This window comes from Phasianus colchicus, chromosome Z (assembly GCF_987193195.1).
Source record: "Phasianus colchicus chromosome Z, bPhaCol1.hap1.1, whole genome shotgun sequence".
In the NCBI taxonomy this organism is placed as follows: domain Eukaryota; kingdom Metazoa; phylum Chordata; class Aves; order Galliformes; family Phasianidae; genus Phasianus; species Phasianus colchicus.
The window spans coordinates 15,443,462-15,468,686 of NC_143476.1; the positions used below are offsets into that span (position 1 = coordinate 15,443,462).

General features: G+C 35.7%; 1 protein-coding gene across 1 annotated transcript in view; it reads right to left on the minus strand.

The window, feature by feature from the left end:
• The window catches only part of ADAMTS19 (ADAM metallopeptidase with thrombospondin type 1 motif 19), a 154,825-nt gene that overhangs the window by 77,100 nt on the left and 52,500 nt on the right, over positions 1-25,225 (minus strand). Inside the window, exons 7-8 of the mRNA XM_090131681.1 lie at positions 22,370-22,413; positions 195-300 (exon numbers count right to left, since the gene is read on the minus strand). Coding sequence (XP_089987807.1) covers positions 195-300; positions 22,370-22,413 — 150 coding nt within the window. The remainder of the gene's footprint in view (positions 1-194; positions 301-22,369; positions 22,414-25,225) is intronic.

A 25,225-nucleotide genomic window follows, 5' to 3' on the forward strand; every position in this document is an offset into this window, starting at 1 on the left:
TCTTGTTTGATTCTAAGTTATGCATACCAGTACATGTCACTATTACTGTAACAATTCTTTTCCAAAGTTTTTGTCAAAATTAAAAGCTTTCCTAATAGGAAAAAAAGAAGGAAAAACTTAAGCACACAATCAGTTTAAAAGTAAATTACAATGACACAGTAAACAAATATTAGGTTTGCTGTCCACATACTTACTTGTGACCCATCTCATGGGCAATGGTAAAAGCAAGATTCAGACCATTGTCCTCTGCAATAATACATTTTCGTTTTTCACTGCACATTCCACTCAGATATGCTATACCTAGGAAAAATAATCACCATATTCAATTATTTTAATTATTAATAAACATCTATGTTAAGGCATTACAACCTGAAACAGGTCTGAAATCTCACTGTGGTCAGAGCAATCAAATTATATATACAGGTAATTGAAAAACTTTTTTTTGAGTTACAACAGCTGATGATAGCACAAAAATAAATAAAATGTATAAAAGAAGTCACAAACAACAGCAGGATTAGCTGACAGTAATACAACCTGATTGTATAGACTGCAATGTGCAGAAAATGTTTTGTTTACAAGCATCACTTTAATAAGATGTGATAGAAAACAAGTATGGATATTTATGTGTAAAATAGTAAGACAAAAACATGAAGTGGTATTTTCTCTAACAGATTATGAAGTAAAGATGCAAAACACAGAACATCACACCTAAATTATCACTGTTAAGTACCAACATAATGTAGCATGTTCACTTAAAACTGCAAAACAATCAGATGCCAAAGAGCTAGTAAAATTCTTAAGAACTTAAAGTTTATATATTTATTTATTGCACTATCTAACATTTACGTTTTCAAGAAGTAGAAGTCTAAAACATAGTATTTTGAATATAGGTGCTATTTCTAAAAACTACAGTCTATAATTTTAAAAGCTTGAGCAACATGAAGCTTAATTTGTATAATATGTAATGGTCATTGTTTTCAGGCCGTAAATACATTTAGTGGGAACTCACTGTCATCTTTCATTGCTTGAAGTTTCAGGGAAAAGAATCAAAATCCTGTTTCAAGTGTTTGGCCTGTTCCTTGGAACATCCTTGCTATGGAATGGTGCCTTCAGGATTAACATGTTGCTGGGTGTTTGTACATAAAGGTTAAGCTTGAAATCTTTGACAGTGTTTGAAATTGAGTCATAATTAGTATTCTAAGTTAATAAAAGTCATTCTTCTTACAATCCAAGTAATCAAATTAATCAGTATTTAAACACAGCCCCTCATCCACAACATGAAATTCGAGTAGTGACTTCAAAACAAATCTTGCAGTGGTGTTCTCAGTTGAGCTGACTAGAAGTTTTTGGACAAAGTGCTCCTGTGACAAAAGTATTGTTGAGGTTTGGCCAAAACAATCACAAATTAGCTTTGAATGCAGCAGAATATTTCAGCTTTTACTGTATCTTTCCAAAGAAAGTAGAAAAAATGAAGTAGGGGTAAAATAAATTTGGGCTGCAAAAAATGGCAAAACATGATCAAAAGGGAAAAAAAAAAAAAAAAAAGTTCTTCCAGAGATGTCTCATGCTAAGTATAGATATTATTTATATTATAGCTACTGAAAATAATAGAAGTAGCAACACTCTAATTTGTAATGCAGTATTTTGACTGCTGTGTTCCAGCAGCTGAAACAAAAACAATAATTCCAAGACCATCTTGTGCCCCATAGCCACACAATTGTGTTTTCTTTCAAGTTTTAATTAGCAAACAGAAAAAGAACTGTTTTTAATGTTACAGCTCTGAGTAGTAGAGATGATAACAACATCTGAAGAAGCATACAGCAGGGCTCTAATTTCAGCCAACACCAATTAACTTAAAATTTTCTAAAACAAAATTGTAAAATTACTATCCATAAACAAAATCCAGTGCTTGATATTAAAGAGTTGTGACCATTCTTGTTACTACAGTGCATCCTGTTGAGAAACACATTTCTCACTGACAACAGTTATACTCAGCTGGATAAAACTTATTTGTTGGAATATGAGGGTTATTCCAAAAGTAATGCCTCCTATTTTATAATGTTGGCCCACAACATCAGAGTTGGATGATGATGGTATGGCAATGGAGTTGAACTTTCTCATCAACATCCCATTACATTTCGATGCTGTGTGACAGATGGCAGCAGAGGGGCACTCTGACAACTTGCCATCTGACATGAAAGTCTGGATAAAGCAAAGTTGTGTCACTGAATTCCTCCATGTGGAAAAAATGGCACCACTGACATTCATCAACATTTGCAGAACATTTATGGAGAACAAATGTGGATGTGAGCGCAGTGAGTTGCTGGATGGTGCATTTCAGCAGTGGTGACAGCAGCAGTGGTTCCTTGGTTCCTTCTGTGCAGAATTTACTAGCACAGCATTCAGGCTTTTGTTCATCACTGGTGAAAACTCAGATCTAAAAGTGGTGACTACTTTGAATATTTTTTTTTGTGGCTAAGAATTTGCTCTATTAATCGGTGTTATTGTGGTCTTTGTATATCTGTTGTATTTTCCATGGCAATAAATACAAGGCATTGCTTTCAGAGTACTTTATATATATGTGAAGAGAATTCCCAAATAAAAATCTATTCGATGCTCACTAGTTTCTTACAGGGAAAAGAAGTCCCCTACTGTTTTTTTGGCCTCCCAAAAGGGACAGTCCAAGAATATTATCCGTATTTTCCCATACAACAACGTGTACTCTCACTTGCTATCCACTGCCTTGTCTGTCCTAAAAGCAGAATTTATTCTCAAATAACAATGTGCATTGCAATATTTTTGTGCAGAAGCATGAGTGTGTTCTAATAAGCATTTTCAACAGTACCAAAAATATATGACCAAGACAGTTTGCATAAGTGACAATCTTTGAAGGAAACTGATTACACGCGATCCTTTTAGATGCAACGTATGAAACAGGAGACCTGCATTTAATTTAGATTGAATTAGATTTTAGATCCCAGAAATTTCCAAAAATATCAAGTGGAATGCGTGTTTTATGACTTTGCCCTTCTAAAAGACATCAACTTTATACACGAAAGCCACATCAAACAGCAGCTACTAGATGTAAAATCAGTGAAATAGTAACTGTGAACTGGTTTCATGTCTTGTTGCTGGTTAACAATTGCAAGTGCAGAAAGAAAGAAACTGACTTCAGTAAGTAGCTGACCTTGTTTATTTGTCTCTAGGTAAAAGAAAGAAATTCTTCTTTAAATATATGAATGTTCACTGTAGCTTCCTGTGGCTTATTAACACAGCTGGAAATGCTGCAAGGTTAAATACACAAGGAAAAAAAAAAAAAAAAGAAAAGAAGAAAGAAAGAACAATTGCTCCTTTGTCAAGATTAAGGTACTCCCAGTGAACTCCACAGGCTCAAAGGACAGCACAGTTTCAAATTAAAACATTTAATATTCAAAAAGCATTGGCTAAAAAGCTAACATCATCTCACTCACAATTTAAGGAAAGAAACTGTTGTCTACCCATTAAGAAAGCTGTGCTCTGCCATAGAAAAAGTACTGCATGGAGACACACCACATATAAAATATCAAAGTTACCTCAGTGTAAGTAATTCTGTATTTATTTCTCATGCTAATTCAGAATATACAGAATATTTATTAAGAAAATAAGCTTTGCAGTTGTGCCCTAGAAGAACTACGTATGTGACTGTGTTTTCTTATCAAATGTGTAAAGATGTGATTAAAACAAATGTTGCTTCAAAGAACTGCCACACAAATCACATTACTATGTATCTAAACAAATTCATCGACTTCATGTACTCATTCATGGATTGCTGTCTGTAGCAGAAATTCACTACCTATAAAAAAAGCCTACTGTTAGAGTTACCCAAAGGAATGAAAGTACCGCAGTGAAAAAATAATAATAATAATAATCAGTTTAAGAAACATGCAGACAAATACAAACATTGCTCTTTCTTACAGCAGTCATACAACATGCAAACATGACTTAAGTATGTCCTTAAAAATTCCTTACTAAACATTTGTAGCGATGCATTTTTAAAGGCAAGAGAATTATTACTATTTCCAGCTGTAAAGTGATTCAGTGAATTTAGTATACTAAAAGTCTAAAAGTTTCATATTTCTTATCCATATATCCTTCATTCTAAACTTCCTTGGTTTCACAACACATTCAAATTACTTGTTTCTTGCCGTTGGATACATGCTCCTTTCAAGTCCCTTTTCTCATAATTGCTCAAAATAAAACTGATCTTTAATTCTGTTGAAAGAGAAAGATATCTTTCCATCTACTACCAGTTAACTCCATTGATATCACCTGTACACACCTGTGTGCTTCTTTACAGCTCTTCTTTTTGGAAATTCTGCCCATCAAATTTCTTTTTTTTCCTCCAATTTTAAGTCAATAACAATTCATTAAAAAAAAAATATAGAACAAAGCTCACATAAAAAAATTCTCTGAATTCAGGGAAGAACAATAGGGAATCATGCCTTCATCCTTTCTTTTACTGATCAAGTTCAGATTCTACCTGAATTTCCAGTCTATATAGATTCAAAATTTTGTAAAATACGAATATATACATTGTTTCCAACCCTTGAAAATACAAGCTGAAAGGACTGAAAAAGGCATATATTTGTATAGTACAATATATTTTTTAAAAGCTGTATTTCAATTTGGAAGACTTTTATACAGAATAAGTATGTAGTATTCTGAGGAATTTAGAGATAGCATGTTCCTTGCCACGATAGCTATCCACCAGTGAAAGCTGTCATATTTGACCAAGATGAAATGCAGCTAAATCAAATAGATTCCTTGTATCTTCTTAATTGTCACCATGGTAAAATAATGTAGATAACAATTACAATTGAATACATACTAAACTATGTATTCATACTAAATATTTTCAAGCATATAGAATTATCATCACTCAGGTTGAAAAGACCTTAAAGATCACCAAGTCCAACCACAACACAACCATACTACCCTACCTAGCAACCCACCCCTAAACCACGTCCCTGAGCACCACATCCAAATGGTTTTTAAAACACACCCATGGATGCTGACTCAACCACCTTCCTGGAGAGCCTATTCCAGCGTTTAACAACCCTTTCTGTAAAGAAGGTTTTCCACATATCCAACCTAAATCTCCCTGGCACAACTTGAAGCCATTTCCCCTCGTCCTGTCACCTGTCACCAGAGAAGAGACCAGCCCCGCTCTCACTGCAATCACCTTTCAGATATTGGAAGAGAACAGTAAGGTCTCCCCTCAACCTCCTTTTCCCCAGACTAAACAGCCCCAGTTCCTGCAGCCTTTCCTCATAGGGCATATTCTCCAAGCCCTTCACAAGCTTTGCTGCCCTTCTTTGGACCTGATCCAGCACCTCCATGTCCTTTCTGTATTGAGGTGCCCAATACTGAACACAGTACCCAAGGTGAGGCCTCACCAATGCCGAGTACAGGGGCAGGATGACTTCCCTAGTTTATGGTCTTTGGAAGAGTGGGCAAGCTACTTATGATGATTACAGGTACAGAGTGAAGCTGTGCAGGGAGAAAATTAGAAAAGCCAAAGCCCAGCCCTTGTTCTTGAGTTCCAAAGGTTTCTGTTCAGCCAGTCCGGTCTCCTGGACTGTTCATGAATTTCATGAATGGCAGATCCTTTTTTATTAACTTACATGCAACTGACATTGCTTAGACACATATTATGAATAAAAATAATATCTGTATCTGGAGTTTTGTTTGAAGTTTCTACTCTGGGCTTTGGAAGCAGTAATATGAAGCACTGATTAAATATAGGTAAGTGAACAGAAAACATGCAGAATAACTCTTAGCCCTTCTGAAAGTGCCATGGACCAATATACCACACAGAGCATGACTTTAGTTTGAATATCAACAATGCGCAAACCCAGTAAACCACTGCAATACATAATGCTTTAATTATATTTGGCATTTGATTCAAACACAAACATTTCTCATTTGAACGGGAAAGTCAACTGGACTGTAAATATAAATAACAGCATTTATCTGGACTTGATACTCCTAAAAAATGATTTTTTAATTTTTTTTTTTCCAGGTCAGATGCTTTTCTTAAGATACAGAAGAAAAAAATTTCCACAGAGTTGACACTTAAAAATATTAATTAGCTCTGAACAGAGACACAGATATTGAAACTTCCAGGAAAAAAAGAGTCTTGTCACTCATCAGTGAATCAGCAGCCCTTAAACACGGCAGCAATCACACCAACTCATTCAACAGACAGGAATCTCAAATGCAAACAGGATGTCTATACGTCCATTTTTTTTACAGTGTGAGAGAATGATGATAACTACACCTGTATGTTTGTATGTGTGTGTGTGCATGTGTGTGTGCATTTATACTGATGCAAGACATTAGAAGAAACAACAATTTAAAAATGAATCAACTTCTGCTGCATTTTGTGCAAATATAACTTAAGTTGTAATCACCTGTTTTGTTTGTTTATGATCTAGGCAAACCTTAGAAAAAAGCAACACTTACAGAAAAAAAATATCAATACCCATCAGATATGTGATGATACAACTGAATGATCAGATACAACTGAACAGTGATCAGACATGCTTCACAGCAGTCCACAAATCCTACTTAAACAAACTTCTGCACAGCCTTGGAAAGCATATGCCTACCAGGTATAAGTAAATTCTAATGCATACAGTTTTAAGACCTTAGATATTGAATCTTATTAACAGTCCACACATGTTTAACATGTCATTATATAGATGGCAGAACTGCTGGAACTTACTTGTTATCTTCTCAAATGCAAACGCAAAGAAAACATAAGATAACTACTCATTCTTATGATGAGTAGGTAAACCATTGCCATTCCTCAAAGGTCTTATTGAAATAAAATTGTGCTCAATAGAAATCAAGAGCAAATACTTATGGAGGTAATACATAAACAAGACAATAAGTCAGCTTTCCAAATTCCCAACTCTACCAGTCCATTCCCAGCTTTTGAAGATAAGTCCTACAGGGACTCCTTAAGCTAATGACTGGATGCAATGTTATCTTTAACAGCCAGCAAAGCAGCCAGCAAAGCATTTATTCTCTGAACTTGGTTATTCCCTCTTAATCTGTGTCACAGTTTTGGACCAAAACATGCCATGGCAAGTAGCTCCAATACGTAATTATGTACAACAGTATATTTTTCTCTTTATAAATGCTTCATTGGACATATTCTATCTCAAATGCAGTGGACTATTATGTTTTTTTTCTAAGACACCTGTGTCTTCATAGCTCTCTGCCAGGTTTCTCAATGAAAAACTGAGACGTTTTAGGATATTTAGCCTTTCTGCATGTGGATGCAAACAACATCTTTTTTCGTTTTTTTCTTTTCTTTTCTTTTCTTTCCTTTTTTTTTTTTTGGTCCCATTGTCCACTGCAAAGCTTACATACTCCTGTTTTACTACATTCTTTATGATAGAAATGGAACACAGATGTAAAAAAGACCAACATAAACATTATGTTTTCCTAAGGTTCTCTATTCTATCAGTCATCTTACACAACTGAACAGTGAGATGACATTTTCTAAGAGATAATTCTCTGATCCCTTTCCTGAGTTGCACTAAAGTTCCCATGTGCAGTCCAGACAGCTTATTTAGAGAAGTCCCTGTACCACCAGGAACTCACACTCATAACCCCATTAACAAGATGCTATGATAGGTGCAAGAAATCAGGCAAGGAAGGCAGATAATCAGCATGATTGTGTAAGCATCTCCTCGCTGAACTGAAAAGCAAGGAAGTTCACAAGCAGTGGAAGAAGGAACACACGCCTTGGGAACAACACAGGAATTCTGCCTGGGGTTGCAGGAATGGGATTAGGAAAGCCAATGCATGGCCAGAACTGAAACTTCCACAGGTATGCTGGATGAAAAAAAAGAGAATCAAAGAAAATGAAACCCTGAGCAAGATAAGTCAGGTGATCTATTAATGATTGACAAAAAAAAAACTAAGGTATTCAGCAACTCTTCTGCTTCAGTTTTCACTGAAGTCTTCACAAATCTCTGCTGTCCCTAAAGACCAAGACAGGGCCAAATTGAATGAAATACAATCCATTGTAGGAGACTCATAGGATCACAGAATGGCTTAGATTGGAAGGAACCACAAATTTCATTCAGTTCTAACACCACTGCATGGGAAGGGTAGCTACTCATTAGATAAGGTTACCTGTGTCCCCATCTAGCCTAGCCTTGAATAACTTCAGTGATGGAGTCCACAACTTCTCCAGGATTCCTATGCCAGTGCCTCACCATCCTGTGAGTAACATCTAATTTAAATCTCCCCTTTTTTATTTTAAGCCATTCCCCTTCTGCTATCACTATATGCCATGTCAAAAGCCCTCCCTTCTGCTTATAAGCTCTCCTCAAGTACTGAAGGGTCACAATGAGGTCTCCCTAAAGCCTTCTTGTCTCCAAGCTAAACAAGCTCAGCTCCCTCAGTGTGTCAGAAGAGACAGTCCCAAGAGAGCATACCCCCTGTGATAAAGGAGAACTGGCTATAACAGACACAGAGAAGAATGAGCTACTCAGTGAGTTCTTTGCCTCAAACTTCATTAGCAGCCAGGATTCTCATTTTTCTCACATCCCTGAAACTCAGAGCCCTGAACCTCCATGTAGAAACTGGGAAAGCAAAATCCCCCTCACTATAAGAACAGTTCAAGTCCAAGACTGCATCATGAGACTGAATGGGTAAAAGTATAGGGCTGGATGATATGCATCTCAGAGTCCTGAAGGAACTGGCTGATGCAGTTGCCAAGCCATTCTCCACCATATATGAAAAGTCATGGCTATCAAGCAAAGTCCCCAGTGACTAGAAAATGGGAAACATCACTCCCATTTTCAAGAAAAACAGAAAGGAAGAGTCAAGGAACTAAAGGTCATTGAGACCCACCTCTGTGCCTGGGAAGATCATGGAATAGATTTTCGTAGAAAACATTCCGGGGCACATGAGGGATGAGTGGGTGATCTGAGACAGTTTGATACAGTCATCACAGCTTCACAAAGGGCAGATCAAGCCTGATCAATCTGATGGCCTTCTATGATGGAGTGATAGTATCAGCGGACAAAAGGAGGACAACCAGTGTCATTTACCTGGACTTTTGCAAGGTTTTCAACATGGTCTTGCACTACAATCTCAAAATTGGATAAATATGGGTTCAAAGGGTCGACTATTCAGTGGATAAGGAATTTGTTGGGAAGTCTGCAGCCAGAAGGTTATGGTAAAGAGCTTTATGTCAAGGTGGAGGCCATTGAGGAGTGGTGCTCTGAGCAGTCTGTCCTGAGACCAGTTTTAGTATCAGTTACACAGATGATGGGATTGAGTACACCCTTAGCAAGTTTGCCGATGACACTAAGCTGAGTTTTGCAGTTGATGCAATGGAAGGAAGGGATCCCATTCAGAGGGACCTTGACAAACCTAATGAGGTTCAAAAAGGCTGAGTTAAAGGTGTTGCACTTGTATCAGGACAATCCCAGGCATCCCAACACAGGAAAGATGTGGCTTGTCAAGAGGGTCCAGAGGAGGACCACCAGGATGATCATAGGGCTGGAGCAGTTCTGTGAGTACAGAATGAGAAAGCTTGGCTTGCTCAATCTGGAGAAGGTCCTGAGGAGATCTCATTATGGCCTTCCTATATTTAAAGGGAGCTTACAAACAGGAGGGAAACAAACTTTTTACATGAGTAGATACAGATAAAACAAGGAAGAATGATTTTAAAGTAACAGAGATTTAGATTAGATGTTGGGGAACTTTTTCATTGAAAGACTGGTGAGGTGCTGGAACAGGCTGACCACAGAAGTTGCCTCATCTCTAGAGACATTCAAGGCCAGGCTTAACAGAGTCCTGGGCAGCCTGATCTAGTACTTGATGTAGCTGTTGGCAATTGTGTCCAAGGCAGGGGGTTTGGAAAGAGATTGTCTTTGAGATCACTTCCAATTGAAGGCCATTCTATGATTCTTTCCTAATAAGAGAGGATCTCCAACCTTCATCATCTTCATGGCCTTTTTCTGGACCTTCTTCTGGATTTCAAGAGGTTGGCCATGAGCCAGCAGTATGCCCTTGTGGCCAAGAAAGCCAGTTGTATCCTGGGGTGCATTAAAAAGAGCGTGGCTGGCAGATTGAAGGAAGTTATCCTCCCTCTCTACTCTGTCCTGATGAGGCCACATTTAGACTACTGTGTCCAAGTCTGGGATCCTCAGTTCAAAAAGAGAGGTGTCTCCTAGAAGGAGTCCAGCAGAGGGCCACAAAGATGATAAAGGACCTGGAACATATCCCATGTGAGGATAGGCTGATTAACCTAGGTCTGCTCAGCCTGGAGAAAAGAAGACTGAGGGGGGGGTTGATAAATGCTTATAAATATCTAAAGGAAGGTGGGAGGCAAATGGGTGAGGCCAGGTTCTTTTTGGTGGTGCATAGCAATAGGAAAAGGAGTAACGGCCTAAAACTTGAATTTCTGTAATAACATGTGGAAGAACTTCTTTATGGTAAAACTAACAGAGTGCTGGAACAGGTTTCACAGAGTGGCTGGGGATCTCCTTCCATGGAGATAATCAAGAACTGTCTGCATGCCTACCTGTGCAACCTACAGTGGGGTACCCTGTTTAGTAGGGGGTTTGGACTTAGTATCTTGAAGTCCCATCTAACTCCTGCAATTCTGTGATTCTGTAAGGTGCCTCTGCTCCTGGCAGGGGCTTATACTAATTGATCTTTAAAGATCCCTTCCAACCCAAACTATTCTATGATTCTAAGATTTTCACATGTATATGTAAAGTCTTTAATTTTTTCTTACTGAGCGTTACTTTTTATGTGGCAATATTTGACTTAGTTTGCTCTTCCTCTGCTATTTCGGTAACAAACTTCTACAGTTCTTTCTGCCAGCTTTATATTGGAGTATCTAGATAGACTGATTCAAATTATCCAAAAAGATTTTCAGTCCATACTTATTCAAAAAAATCTTATGAGGCGGCCCCAAACTCCAGGATGTCTCCTTCTAATATCAAAGCTAACAAATAATTCCCATTTTACCTTTTAACCAAGATACAAATAAAAAAAAATCTAAAATATTGAAAGGAAAATTTTAAAACATCAGGACATTTTACCATAGATACTGAGTGCAGCCAGCATACTTTTTAAAAACTGTTTTTCTTTTTTTCTCAAAGGCAACACTGTGAAATAGAAGATTTCCACATAGATACAAGTGTAAACAGAGAAAAATAATCAAAATAAAACTGCAATAAGGGAAGAGGAATGAAAAGGAAAAAATGTAGAATAAAAAAGAGACACTCAACTTCCTCCCTTCGCATTTTTGTACCTGTACACCAGAAATAGAAAACTTGGTTGGATTTCGTATAATTGCAGTTGAAGTTGAACAGGTCCTAAGCTATTCTGTTTAGAACAACTTGGGAGAAATCTCTTAATATGGTTTAATGTCTTTCATATCCTCTAACACTATTAGTACAAAAAATAAATGAATGAAATGCTTACAATAATTCAACCTTCTAAGACTCTGAATTAGTTTGATCCATTACCCAAACTTCCTCATAGCATGGTTTCAATCAACAAGTTTTCCATAGGTTTGTTTCACATGGCATAGAAAATTACTAATATTCTTGATCACATTTAAAGGCTTAAATTTTGGATAGGAGAAGAAAAGTCTTTTTTAAGACATACACAAAAAATACTTTCAGTCTTTAAAATTACATGGATAAATTATAAGAGTACCTCATGAAAGCTTCACGGAACTCTTTTGTACACAGTTAAATAACATTTGACTTTGAAAGGACACACCTTCTTTGGCAACAAAACTGAATGGAGCTTTCCAAAGTAAATCATAATCTTGTTAATTATAAAGCCAGAAACAGGTTGCAAACTGAACGTCAGCGGTTTCAGAACAGTTCTCACAGAATATTTTCATAAATAATAGCATGACAGAATAGCCCTGAGTTGGAAGGGACCCAAAATCGTCATCAAGTCCAACTGCTGGCACTTCACAGGACAACCCAAAAATCAAAACATATTTCTTAGAGAACTGTACAAATACTTCAATAGGCTTGATGCAATGACCACTTCCCTGGGGAGCCTACTCCAATGCCTGATGAAATTCTCAGTCAAGAACCTTTTCCTAATATCCCATGTGGACATACCTGACTTAGCTTCTTGCCATTCCCTCTTTCAGAACCACTGTGCTCATGTAAACTACAAACAAGCCTTGATACAACAGTAAAATTAACTACAGTTAAGATCAAAGAAGACTTTCTAAATTTTAGAATGTTAAGAGGGAAGACAAATAAGATTATTCTTTATGGAAGATAGTTTACAGATGCAAGTGATCAAATTACTGAGTTGAACCTCAGAACTCAGAACCTTCTCTGGTCAATACATACCTGGGAGGGCAATGTATAATATACCATCCTCTCTGCCCAAACCCTAAATGGATCCAGATCTCACGTCATAGCAATTTAAATCAATTACTGTCAGGGATCACATGTAGCATGTTATGGTATACAAACAAGATTGTTTTAATGTATGTAGAATGATATATTGCCTGTATCCTTATATTAATTAAATAAGATTAACTGATTGAAAAAAAATCAATAAATTGAGCTGGAGACAATGATTATCAGTCCTATGTAATTCCTTCTAAAACATGCTTTAAGAAATAAAATGTCTGGTACATAGGTACACATATTTTAAGTGGTTAAAATCTGATGACTAATATATGAGTTATGTGTGGCACTGGTCTATTAAAAAGTTCAGAATTAATGAACTGTACAGATATAATCATGGCTTTTCACTGTGTAAAAAATTTAAAAACTGTTACCTTCACTGAATGAGAGGCACAAGTTAATTACCAGAGAAAGAGTAATAGTAAAAGCTTTTACCAAAGCTTTTTAAAGGTTTACAAACTGAAGCTACTGCTGCAATATTACTTAAAAAGGAGAAGTAGGAGTCACAGACTCAAAATCATATTCAAAGGGAGACATTTTAGCCAAAAAGGGAAGCAAATTTTCAGATTACCAAGAAAACCAGAGTAAGATTTGTAGTATAATAAATTAATGTCTGACTACTTCCTAATATTAAGAAACACAAACTGGCCTCATTTTCTGAAGACGATCTTTTCTACTAATTTGTTACAGATTTGCTATTGTATGCTTTATTGCTACTGCCAACTGTTTAAATTATATTTTTTTAGCATAAGCACAATTTTAAAAATACCTTTATATAAATAACATAAAGAATGGCTTAGTTGATTCAAATATCTGGAACACATAAAAAACCATTTCATTTTAAAGTAAATATTAAAAAAGCTTCACTAGGGAACCCAGTTCTAGGAAATAGGAAATATATTTCACAAAACAGTATGCTTAAAAAAATGATTATACGAATATTTCAGATTTCCCAGGGTGCTGTGTACTGTATCAGTATTTTAAAAAGCTCCCTGCTTTTCAAGATCAGTTTTGAGATAGTCTGTATTTTCGAAATGGAAATTTTCCATAATTTCTTAAACCTTAAAAAAAATGCTCATCTTGAAACTTGAACTTCTGTGTCATTTCAAGATTAAATGTTTTCTGTAATTTGCCAAAGAATGAATAAATACTTATTGCTCTCCTATTTTAATACCAATATGGTGTATACTTTTTTTAATTGTGTCTCTTACTCTGCTTCTAACAAAATCGGACTTTTCACCCATAAGAAATGAGAATGAATTGATATTATGCTGCAAAGTAAGATGATCCAATTAATTGTCAAAACTGCTTCTATTGCTATGGAGTGCAACTTCACAGATTTTAAAATACTATAAGCCAATACCTCTGTACACTTGAGTCAAAATGTATTAGCATCATAGAGCAAAATGTATAATAGAGGTAATTAAAAATTATGTTACTCCATCCGAGTAGTAGAAATACTCCTGCAGGTGCTTATCTCTCTTGTTGCCTTCCTGACATCTAGGTTTCAGTTCCCACATTCATAAAATGTGCAGCTGCTCAAGTTGCCCCCATGTCCTGTACCTATATGAACACTGCAACACCTTTGACTTCATCTCTTGTCTCATTCCATTCCATCAAACTATTGGGGTTTTTTTTTCAGAACATGCTTCTAGGACTTGTGTAACATCAATGTCTCTCCCTATTTGATCTAGTCATAATACATTATCGGTGCTTTTCTTCCTCTTACATGGATTCCAGTCTGACATCCTACCCAATTAATCTGATTTTCCTATAGTTTGATTTCTGGTATTTTCTTCCACTTATCTGGTTACCATTCTCCTTTCAACAAGCAGATGCAAAATCTTCTACGAGATATACAGTTCTAATTCTAATACATCTTCAGTCCTGCTTTCATTTCTACTAAAAATGAGAAAAACAAAACTTTCTTGCTTTCTTTTGCAATTTCTTATACCCATTCTATGGAAATAACACTGTGTGGTAGTAACATATAACTGTTCATAGATGATTAGTACATCAGCATAGTAATACATTTCCACACTTTCTGTAATCTGTGTGATTACTGGAAAACATCTCAAATGTTATCATTAAATAACCAAGAAATATGAAAGTTTTTAATGTTGGTGAGACCCCACTCACAGAACACTTTTAGAATTTTTAATTTTTTTATTTTCTTTGAATTCTAGTGTAGCCTACATTCTCTTTTGTGTGATATAAGAAGAGGGAAGGGGATTGAAAGAGGTGTTAGTCATCTGGGATTTGGCTGTAATTTTTTTGTTTGTTTTGCATGTTTGTGTGTTCATTTTCTAAAAAATCTATTACTCTATGATAAAGATATTATTATTTATAATAATAACATATTATATATAATAATAAATATATATAATAATATATATATATAATATATAATAATATATGACCTATAAGGATTTCATGTGAAAAAATTGTATGTTGTTTCACTCTAAGAGAGATGAACTATCAGAACGAAATATCTTGGGATTGGTAACAAAAGACACCAGTAACACTCCTTATAAGAAAGATGAATTCACTGAACTAACTCCTTTATCATTTAGAGGAGCAATGGATGAGCTACCTCAAGAAGAATCTCCCATTATGCTTTTTTTTCAGCTAGAATTATTTTATTTAAAAATACAATCTTTATTTTTGAATGTCTATCTTAATCAGTGCAGCTAAGAGGATATTTTTCTTAGAATACACATAGAATTTTACAATCACAGAGTGGGAAGGGACCTCTGCAGGCCATCCAGACCAGTTCCCCTGCAATGAACAGGAAGACCACAGCTAGATCAGGTTACATCTGGCCTTATCCAGCCTCACCTTGAAAGAATCCAGGGACATCAACCACATCCCTGGGCAACCTGTTCCAGTGCCTCATCACCCTCACTGTAAAAGACTTTTTCCTTAATCTAACCTAAATTTACCTTTTCTGAGCTTAAAAACATTTCCCCTTGTTCTATTACCACAGACCTTGCTAAAAGGTCTGGTGGTTACGCTGCCCTAAATAAGAGCCCCTGATGAGTTCTTTCAAGAGCATGTTTCAACATTTTTGCAAGCTGTTTCCAATTCAAAAATTCATTGATTTTATTGGGATGGTCTTCAGAAAGTTTGAACTCTCTGAATGCAAACTAAAAAGGCTGAGTGTCAGGTCTTCCCTCTTCCACTGAATTCGCTACCTAAACTGCCTTTGCAAAGTCTGCAAGATGCATGGTACCCAAGAACTAGAGGGGGTTCCCTTGTCTCACATATACAATAATAGATCCTGGCGAGTTCCTGATAAAGAGAGCTGAGTAAAAGATGACTGACTTGCTGAAAAACTCATGTATGGTAGGGTACCATCATCCTGAGAACATAAAGCCCTCAGTAGAGACTGAAAACAGAAACAGGTCTTTTTGCGGTTTAAGTCTTATAAAAGGGAGCTGTGAGATGGATTCCAACAAAAAAATTGCACAAAGGCATGTGGAAGAAGAGTGAGCCTTGGCCTCAGCCCTTGTATCTGTGGGGCAGACTTTTCACTGTCTAATGTGTTTTTGTGGATCATTCACAACTCTCCCTAAAATACAAAGATTATTATATTGGTGAAAGTGCCTATGTGTTATTTCTTACCCACCCTATTTTCCAAACTCCAGAGGAAAGTAAGCATTCATTACGTGATCTATATAATTGCATTACACTGATGGTTTTTTCCCTTAAATACCTATGAGACACAGAAATTCATGCATTTCTAGTGATTAGCTACATCTCATAGGAGCAATGCCGTTTAGTCAAATGCAGTAAAACAAAGGGTAAGGTAAGGAGGATTGCATCTTAGAGTTTTGCTGGGTGCAAGAAATTTAATAAATTTTCAAGACTTTTAATATGTATCTAGAAGAGGAGGGAAGTTAAGGCTAATAATAGCAGAAGTCTGGATTTGATGACATAGCACATGTATTGTAGTATTTCTTCTGCTTTCCCAATAAAATGCACTGAGCATGCACTAATTCATTTGATGTTTTATGACATGCTGGGCAGAAAAATCTGGGAGTGTGTAGGGAGGAACTGTTCTTTTTGGTTCAGATTTTTTTTCTCTAAATTTACTTGGAACTCACATCTAATTAGGTTCTGCTTTGTTGTACCTTTGGACATGCAACTATCACCAGTAAAAGAGGTTTATTCTGAAAACTATAGAATTTAAAGTTATCCTGATCATTTAAAAAAAATACTTCATATCAAAGATATGTGTATACTGCACATAGTGTATTACCATATGGAATCATTTCCTAGGGAGCTTTTACACTTCCATATTTCGGCCTAGTCCAAACTACTGTAACTAGAATGTCATAGCAGTGTCATAGGAAAACGCATTTTTCAAAAGCCATATATGAGCACTGCAGTTACTTAGTCATTGGCATCAACTAGATACACATCTGAGTGACAGTATTCTTAACAGAGAAGGAGTGAGATCTCTATAGAAACCAAGACAGGAAACAAACTTCCCCTTGCTTCTTAATGTCAGTTAAAGTACAGTCCATGAAAACATGGTGGCGTCATCTCTTCCCTCCTTTCCCTTTCCCTTCCTCCAGAGAAGTACTATGAATCTGGTAATGCCAACCACCAGTCACAGGACAGAACCCAACTACACAAGGTGTTAGAGAAACAGAAGGATTATCCCTCCCTAAGTGGCTCATGTGCAGCATAAAGATACTTCAACTAGCTTTAAATCAAGCAACATCAAGTAGCCACAGTAATTCACCAATAGTGGCATACAGCTGAACGTGAGATAATTCATCCTGCTTCTCAGTGAACTCTTATCACTGCTCTGAATAATTAGATAAAAGATAGCTACGCAGGATTACACAGAGTGATTTTCTGGATATGACAAGAGAAAAAAAGATAGATAAAAGTGAGGAAGCATAGGAAATTGGACTTCTAAAACTTATTTTTGCTTGTGTTTTGCAGATCTTTCCTGGATGTTTGTAGAGTAGTAGTGGGCCCTAAGCAGCCAACTTCAATTTATTCAGCATTAGCTTTTATGGACAATGATGTCCTAGATAATTCCCTAGATATTTTTTTTTTGTATCTCCTAATGCATTGGGCTACACTAAATATTTGTACATTACGACAAACGTTGGAGGAAATGTTTAAGTATTAAAGATCTACAGCTTTCACACACACACACACACAGAAGTAAATAAATATACCTTTGGCATTTTGCTAAGTTGGATGAAAGGCATATTCTTTCACCTCATCTTATTTTATGGTCTTTATTGTATACACGTTGGTCTGATTCCTTATCAGTTATGATTTATATCCAAGCTACTTAGAACCTTTGCAACAGAATGGAGACCTGACGCCAACTAAACTCTCTGCTTTATTTTTGTCTTTGCAACGCTAGGTGTTAACCAAGTTATACTTTCATAATATAGTATAGTTGTAACACCCCCTAAAAGTAATTTGACAACCATTTAAGAGACTTCTGTTTAGAGATTGCAATGCCAGCATTTTATTAAAAATGCATTCTAGTAAACTGCTTAAATTGAAGCACAGTTTTAGGTAAAAATGTTCTCACAGCTGATGCTTTAACTGAAAATGGTATCTGAAAATACAGAATCAAATGGTACATGATCAAGTGTTAAAAATAATATATTTTTTAAAAATAGTATACTTTCTTCTTTTATACAGTAAAATACAGAAAAATGCTTCAAATTAGTAGCATTTAACTATCCTCCCCCCGAAGAAGACCAAAACTCATCAAAACATTGCACTTTCTCTTCTCTGAGACCGAAGAAATGCTGGAAGACCTGTTTTTTATAAAGTAAAAGGAAAGTTCTATTTACTATTCCTGAGACTCCTATTACTTGGGAATTTCAACCAGGACTAAGACTATGAGCGAATGGCATCAATGTTAAAGGGAGTTTGCTTATGCAAAACTATACAGGTGTATCAACCAGATATGTTTTTTGTTTTTTTTTTTAAAAAGCCTCATTCTGCTGTATTAATAGCGTTGAAACAATCAGCTGAGGTCACTGTGTTAAAGGCAAAAGCTGTTTCCAAAATGATTCATATTTCTGACGTATTAGGTAAAACAGAACACGAATTTATTCAAGCTGAGGAAATTGCTAACTCTCCATTGACACAAGCATATTTTTCTAAAGTGAATGCTGTGAAAGGTTTATGCTAAATAAATCTGGAAATACAAGTTTTCTGTTTTCCATTTTGTTGCTCTCAGTGTTACTAGGACATTCCGCTACCTAACATAAATCTTTCAGAAGATTAAGTATGTTCACAACATTTTTAACAGTACACATACTGTACACTTGTGGACTTTTGACAGGGGATGAGAGAAGATATTATCTGAAGACTCAGATAACATATTGCAACAGATAATATAAAGATTCAGGTCCTACTGATTAAAGACATTCCAATTGGCACCAACAGAAGACATACATCATTTTACAATCTGCACTTCCTGTAACATCTTACTGTTATAGGTAGCTCACTACTACTGTGTTTCTACACAAATGGTTAGCTAATAGCAAACAAATCTAATGCAAAATAAGTATGTCTCAGAGACTCAAGATCTTAACTACTACAGTGGAAAGGTAGAAAAGAGAAATTCAAATGTGAGCAGTTGCTTCAACAAGCAGTCCTCGCAAATTAATTTTTTAGCCTGATCTTGAAGGGAATGAGAAAATATCTGTTGATCTCCATCTGCTGGTACGAAGGTTTGTGCAGTATCCACTAACAAACTGCCACGTGAATTATTGCTCATTTCAGTTATATAAATGTGATACTATGGCAGGATGCATGCACAAAAAAGCACAGTGCGTATGAGCCCCACTTCACATTTTGTGCAGATTCTTTTAGAACAGTCTTAGTTTCATGAAAACGGACAGCGCAGTGATAAATTTAGCCCCTAAACACTGAATGGTGAACCAGGGTCTGAAACCTTAAGAAGAGCTGCGAGAATCAGTGGTGGAACAACTGCATCTCCCTGCTGTGTAGGAACAGGAGACGAGGACTGCACACATGAGCAGCAGGGAACGAAAAACAACGAAACAGAGAGTGCTACAGCCAAATAAGCGTGGGAAGCTCCAGAGCACTTTGGTCTAGTTCATTTTGTTGACAAAACAATTGCCTTGTGATTCTCCACCCAGAAGGAAACTTACGGGGTCGTGACAATTAACAGTGCTGAAATCAGAATACGGCAGTTGTCAACGGTGGTCCTGCGCTGACAAAGAGATACTACAGGAGAATCTAGCTTATTGTTTCATAGAAATATGAGGATAGCCAATGAAGGAGGAAATTCAAGGCATTCTGGATTGACAGCCTCAAACAGGCAAGCCCCAGAACTCTGCCGGCCTAGCAGAGATTTCCAAACACTACCAAAAATAGCATGATATTAGGTTAGCAAAGCTAAAACCCAGACAGAATTAATTCAAGCCAAGGGCTTGAAACAAGAGGCAATTCTACAAGTATAATTGTGATAAAAAAGAAGGAAGAGGTAGGGAAGAGGTGGGCCCTCTCTGTAAGGAAACTGGAGACATGGTCATCATGAGGGGTACTGAGAAAGCTGAGGCACTCAAAGACTTGCTTGCCTCAGTCTTCACTGCTAGGGGCTCTAGCCTCACCACCCAAGTTGCAGAAAACAATGGCAAGAACTTGGAGAAGGTACATCTGCCTGGTATAAGTGAATGTTTTTAATAAACTACATCACCTTTTGTAAAATGTAATAAAATTTCAAACTAATTCTTTTTTTTCTGTCTACCTTTCATAATTATCAAATACAAAGTGTTAATACATTTTGTGTTTGATCATCAAGATAGTCACAACTTTTCTCCAGGTAAGAATGTAAAATCTCACATATGCTGCAAAACAAACTTTCTACCAATAAGGAAAAAAACATCAATCTTCTGAAATGCCTTTTAGAAAAGAAATTGGAAGATTAGCTTCTCGTATTTTTTTTCAAAGAATAATATCTGATACAATGAAAGTTTAGAAACCTTTTTATTTTTTGTTCTAGTCTACAGAGTTCTTGCTTAATGTTAACTTTAAGACATTATATCATCGTATAAATCACTCTTCTATTCTACTCTCTCTTCTATGAAACAATGGAAAAGTACTAACTGAAGAGTGCATAAGCTCTCTACTTGGAGCAGAACAAGACAGGAAACACAGACATCACAGACAGCACAGTCTTTGCTATATAAATAGGTAAAAACTTTGCCTATACAATAGAATACTGGCACTTACTTAAGTGGATACCCACATACAGTTTGAAAACTATGAGTCTTGGTGTTTAATGAATAAATACAAAAGACAATATTTTTCTCTTTAGTACTCATCAAAGAGAATGACTACAATTCAACATTACATCCCTCTCCAATACTTACATCTGTCCTGTAATGCTCCTTTCTGATGAATTTCACTTCTGCTTTGTATAAAATGCTACAAAGAACACTCTGTGTGACTGACATACGTTCACAGTTATGCTAGTATTTCACACAGAATTGCTGTATATTTTTTTATTTGGTAGTCAGGAGTTTGTATTTTGGTGTAGCTTTTTGTGTTTCCTTTTTTTTCCCCTCTGGGTTGGTTTGTTTGTTGTTGTTATTGTTGTTTTGGGGGATTTTTTCCAAGCTCTGGTCAGCTGGGAATTGTAGAGCTTTAACACATATCTTAGTCTGTTCACCTTAGCTGAAAACTTTACAACTGCAGAGACAACTTTGGTGATAAATGGCGATTCTATTCACTCCAAGGTTCAAACAAAGAAGAAGTATTTGTCATGCAAATCCTTTGAATAGATTCATTTAATCTGATTTAGATAAACTACAAGTAATCCAGATTTGATCTTCAACTTAAATAAGCATACGTTGCTGAAGACTTTCCTAATCATATCATTTATCTCAGATGGAAAGAAGCTTTTTTCCACTTATAGGACAAAAAGAACTGAACTGTATGCATCAAGTACTCACAAAAATTCACCTAAGAGCAAGATACCAATCTGGGGAATAACACTATGCATTTTTTATCAGTAGCTGACACAAGAAACATTCAATTCCTTATTTAGAAAGATTCTTAACTGATATCCATCTTACAGACATACCTGCATAGACTTGGGATGATTAAAAAAAACGAGGGATGACAAGCAAGAAAATAGTTAATAGTCCCTTACTGTCATCCATAAAATTCTAATTGAAACGATTTAGGTTCTGAATACTTGTATTTACACACAAAACTGATATAGGTTCCTATTAGCCAAATGAAATTCTAGGATAAAAACGCGCCATGGCATGCTTCATCTATTGTTTTTAACTAGGTCTAAGCTTGAATTGCCTTTTCCACCATACATTTATACTGAAAATATGTCTTCCCAAAAGGTGCTAATTACGCTGTGAGAAGACCTCAGTGCATCTAGTACTCATTTTAATTGTAGATACCAGAAGATGCCTTGCAAAATAGTACATTTCCTGTGTTTCTGAACAGTTACATAGTTCATAAACACTGTGTTAAGCAAGTACATTACTACAGAAGATTAAAATCTACATACTCTCAGCAAAGATAAATCCACTGCATTAAAAAGCATCATATACTTGCTCCTTTCGATTGTGACTCAATTAAGAATACTACAATTTCTTCTTAAATTGAGTTTGAAAAGAAAAAAATATACAAGGAGTATTTTAAAAAATGAGATAGATATACTCTAGTTTAACACTATTTAGTGTTTCTAACTATTTGCATATATCTAACAAACTATTCTCAGTATTTTAGACATCTTCCTTTTATTTAGTTACTGCTACCCACCAGAGATGCTGTTGACATAGTATAGCTTCACATACATATTTATCTAACACTCATTTTATGACATGGTCTATACACACAGCCTCTTACATTTATTTACTTACCGACAGTATCACATGGTTCGTCTTTATGTACACAGAAATCCTTCCTAGAATTGAGGGTGGAAAAAAGAAAAATGTTAAGTAAGCCAAGTTGTCAGTCCTATAATGACTGTGTGACCTATTTACAAATACTTCATATGGCTCAATGAATAAACACAGAACGCTGTTATCCCAACAAAGAGCGTGGTGAAGCAAAGGCCAGGATTACCCACAACACTTTTATTCAGTATACTCTCGGAAGAGATTTAAGAGTAGTCAGGTGACAAAATATGTACCACATATTTAATTTGCATTATACATAGTTCTTGTTTTTTTTTTTTCTTTTAACCCATTTCTATTTCTTGAAATATAGCATTCTAAAGTTAGTCTTCAGAAATGTGCACATGAAATGAAAATATCTTAATATCAGATCCAAAACCAGCATTTTAATCCAGGATTAAAATCAGAGTAAGAAAGCTTTTGTGGCTTATCAAGTTATCAAGACTAAAAGAGAATTTGGTACAAGTGCATGCTGGCAAAGCATTTCTGCTAGGGCAGCCATTCTAATAGTGGAAGATTTAAAATAAACTCATGAGGAAAAGACTTTCACCAATACCATTTTTAGTCCATCCGCAGATCTACAAATAAGACCGTATGATTGCATCAAGCAGAATAAATATCTTAGCCCTGCTTTAAACAATATTTGCTTGGAATTCATTTTAAATTCACACATATTTTACCTGTTCTCTGAGAGAAGCAACAAAGTTACATAAAAAAAAACCTTAAAGATATGCAGGAACATAGAGAAAAAAACAACATACATCATCGCACTACATACATCACCTAATAAAAGTACTATCTTCTTATCTGAAATTTATTCTGATCCTGACATGTACTCATATAAAGAATATTCTCCCCTCTTACTCTCAATTTCTGCACAGGTCATTATGGGTTGAAAATATTCCTTTTTTACATTCTGTCTATGAAGCTAGATATATAAATTGATACAGGTAAAGATATGCATAAGCACACATCAGCGCTCACAGACAAACATACTTGTATCTATCGTCAGCAGCAGCAATTATAAGTGGAAACTAACTGATACCTGATATACACTCTGGAAAGACGTACCCAGTACAGAAATTTCCTGTTTCTATATTACTTGAGCTATTAAATATCTTTGCATGAATAATCATATTCATTTTTTATATCTGGGAAGTATTTCATGTGTGCATACTGATCATCGTTAAGTATCTGTAATACATTTCTTAATAGCTATTGTTGTTAAAGGCTTAAGAATAAAAACTTAAGATGGAAGTCAGTGAAGCTATGAATCAGACTGCACCTCACTTTTCAACCTCACATTTTACTTTTTTGTTGAACTGGACCAGTAATTAAGGATCTTTCTCTTTCAAAAATATCTTACATGTGTATTTATTTTCCAGTAACTAAATATGTGCTCCCAGGGCTTGAGACACAAGAGTAGACTGATGATAATTACCATTTTTACAAATGCAACTACTCGAAGAGATTTTTCTTTGTTTCCCACAGACTACTGTCACACAGTGATTTAGGCTCAAAAGCGATCTCAGGAGACTGGTAAATTTTTGGCACTTGTGAAAGGCCACACAGTTAGAGACATGAGATTATAGCTTTTTATTCTCTAGTCACCACTGACAAAAAATTACCGGCTAGAAAAGCAAAGCGGCAGTGCTAGAAAGAAATTATGGTAGAATCAAATCTTTATCCTAAGTGATAAAGAAGATGTAGGAATTCATTTAGATGAGCATTGGAAACAGAGACTGAAATGATGTTGAAGAAACTATAATCAGACACAGAGAGAAGTACTTTTACGTTATCAAAGCTGTAAGAAATTGCTTTAATGCAGTGGGCTTTAACAGTTTCCTTTGTTCAGTGCTATGTGACACAAGGGACTTACTGTGTTGTTAAACATGACAGAAAGATTAGAAATATGGCACTTCTGATGAAGCAAGAGAACACGTGCAGAAACGATCTAAGGCCATAGATTATCTTTCATGCATAGTCATTCAACTACCATAAATAGTAACTGATGTAATGAAGTTAAAAAAAAAAAAAGAGAAAAAAAAAGAAGAAGAGCATACCTGAAATTTAAAAGATCATTTGGCATTTTAAAACTACCAATATCCAAGAGGTTTCTGCTTATGTAATAGCTCTGCTCTCAGATACTTAATGAGGTGCTTTTGTTTTGTTTTTCCTTCTTGCCCAAATCCATCTATGATTAAGCTATGCATCCAGAGTTTCATTATGGAACTTTGGGGAAACAGTTCTGCTGTGATTTGGTAAGAGGAAGGCAAAATAAACCATTCTTAGTTCCTTATTTACATTGAAAGAATATAATGTCTACTTTAATTTCCAAGAATACTTATTCAGGAAACATTAGTAAAAATTTAAAACTCTAGCTAGATCTACAACTGACTTGTAAAGAAACTATTCTTTAATTCCTACAAGATAACTTGCACATTCCATCAAATTATAACTACATTTCCATGTGTGTATATATATGTAGCTTACACAGAATCACACATAGAATCATACACATGTATGTATACACCTCTCTCTCTGTATATATATATGTAATTGACATATGGAAATTACACAAAAGAGGACACTGACTCTTAGATATAGATGAAGTGGTATAAATAAATAAAATGGTATAAATAGGGCAATAAAGCACAATACAAAGACTTCAGGAAAGCCACTGACATCATTTGCCTCTGTTCTTTTCCTTCTTAGCAAAGTAGGGTTGATAGTAGCATTATCATTAATGTACATATAGAAGTTTGAGGGGCAAGAGTTAGTAACCAGTATATATAAAATATATATAAAAGTATATACTGG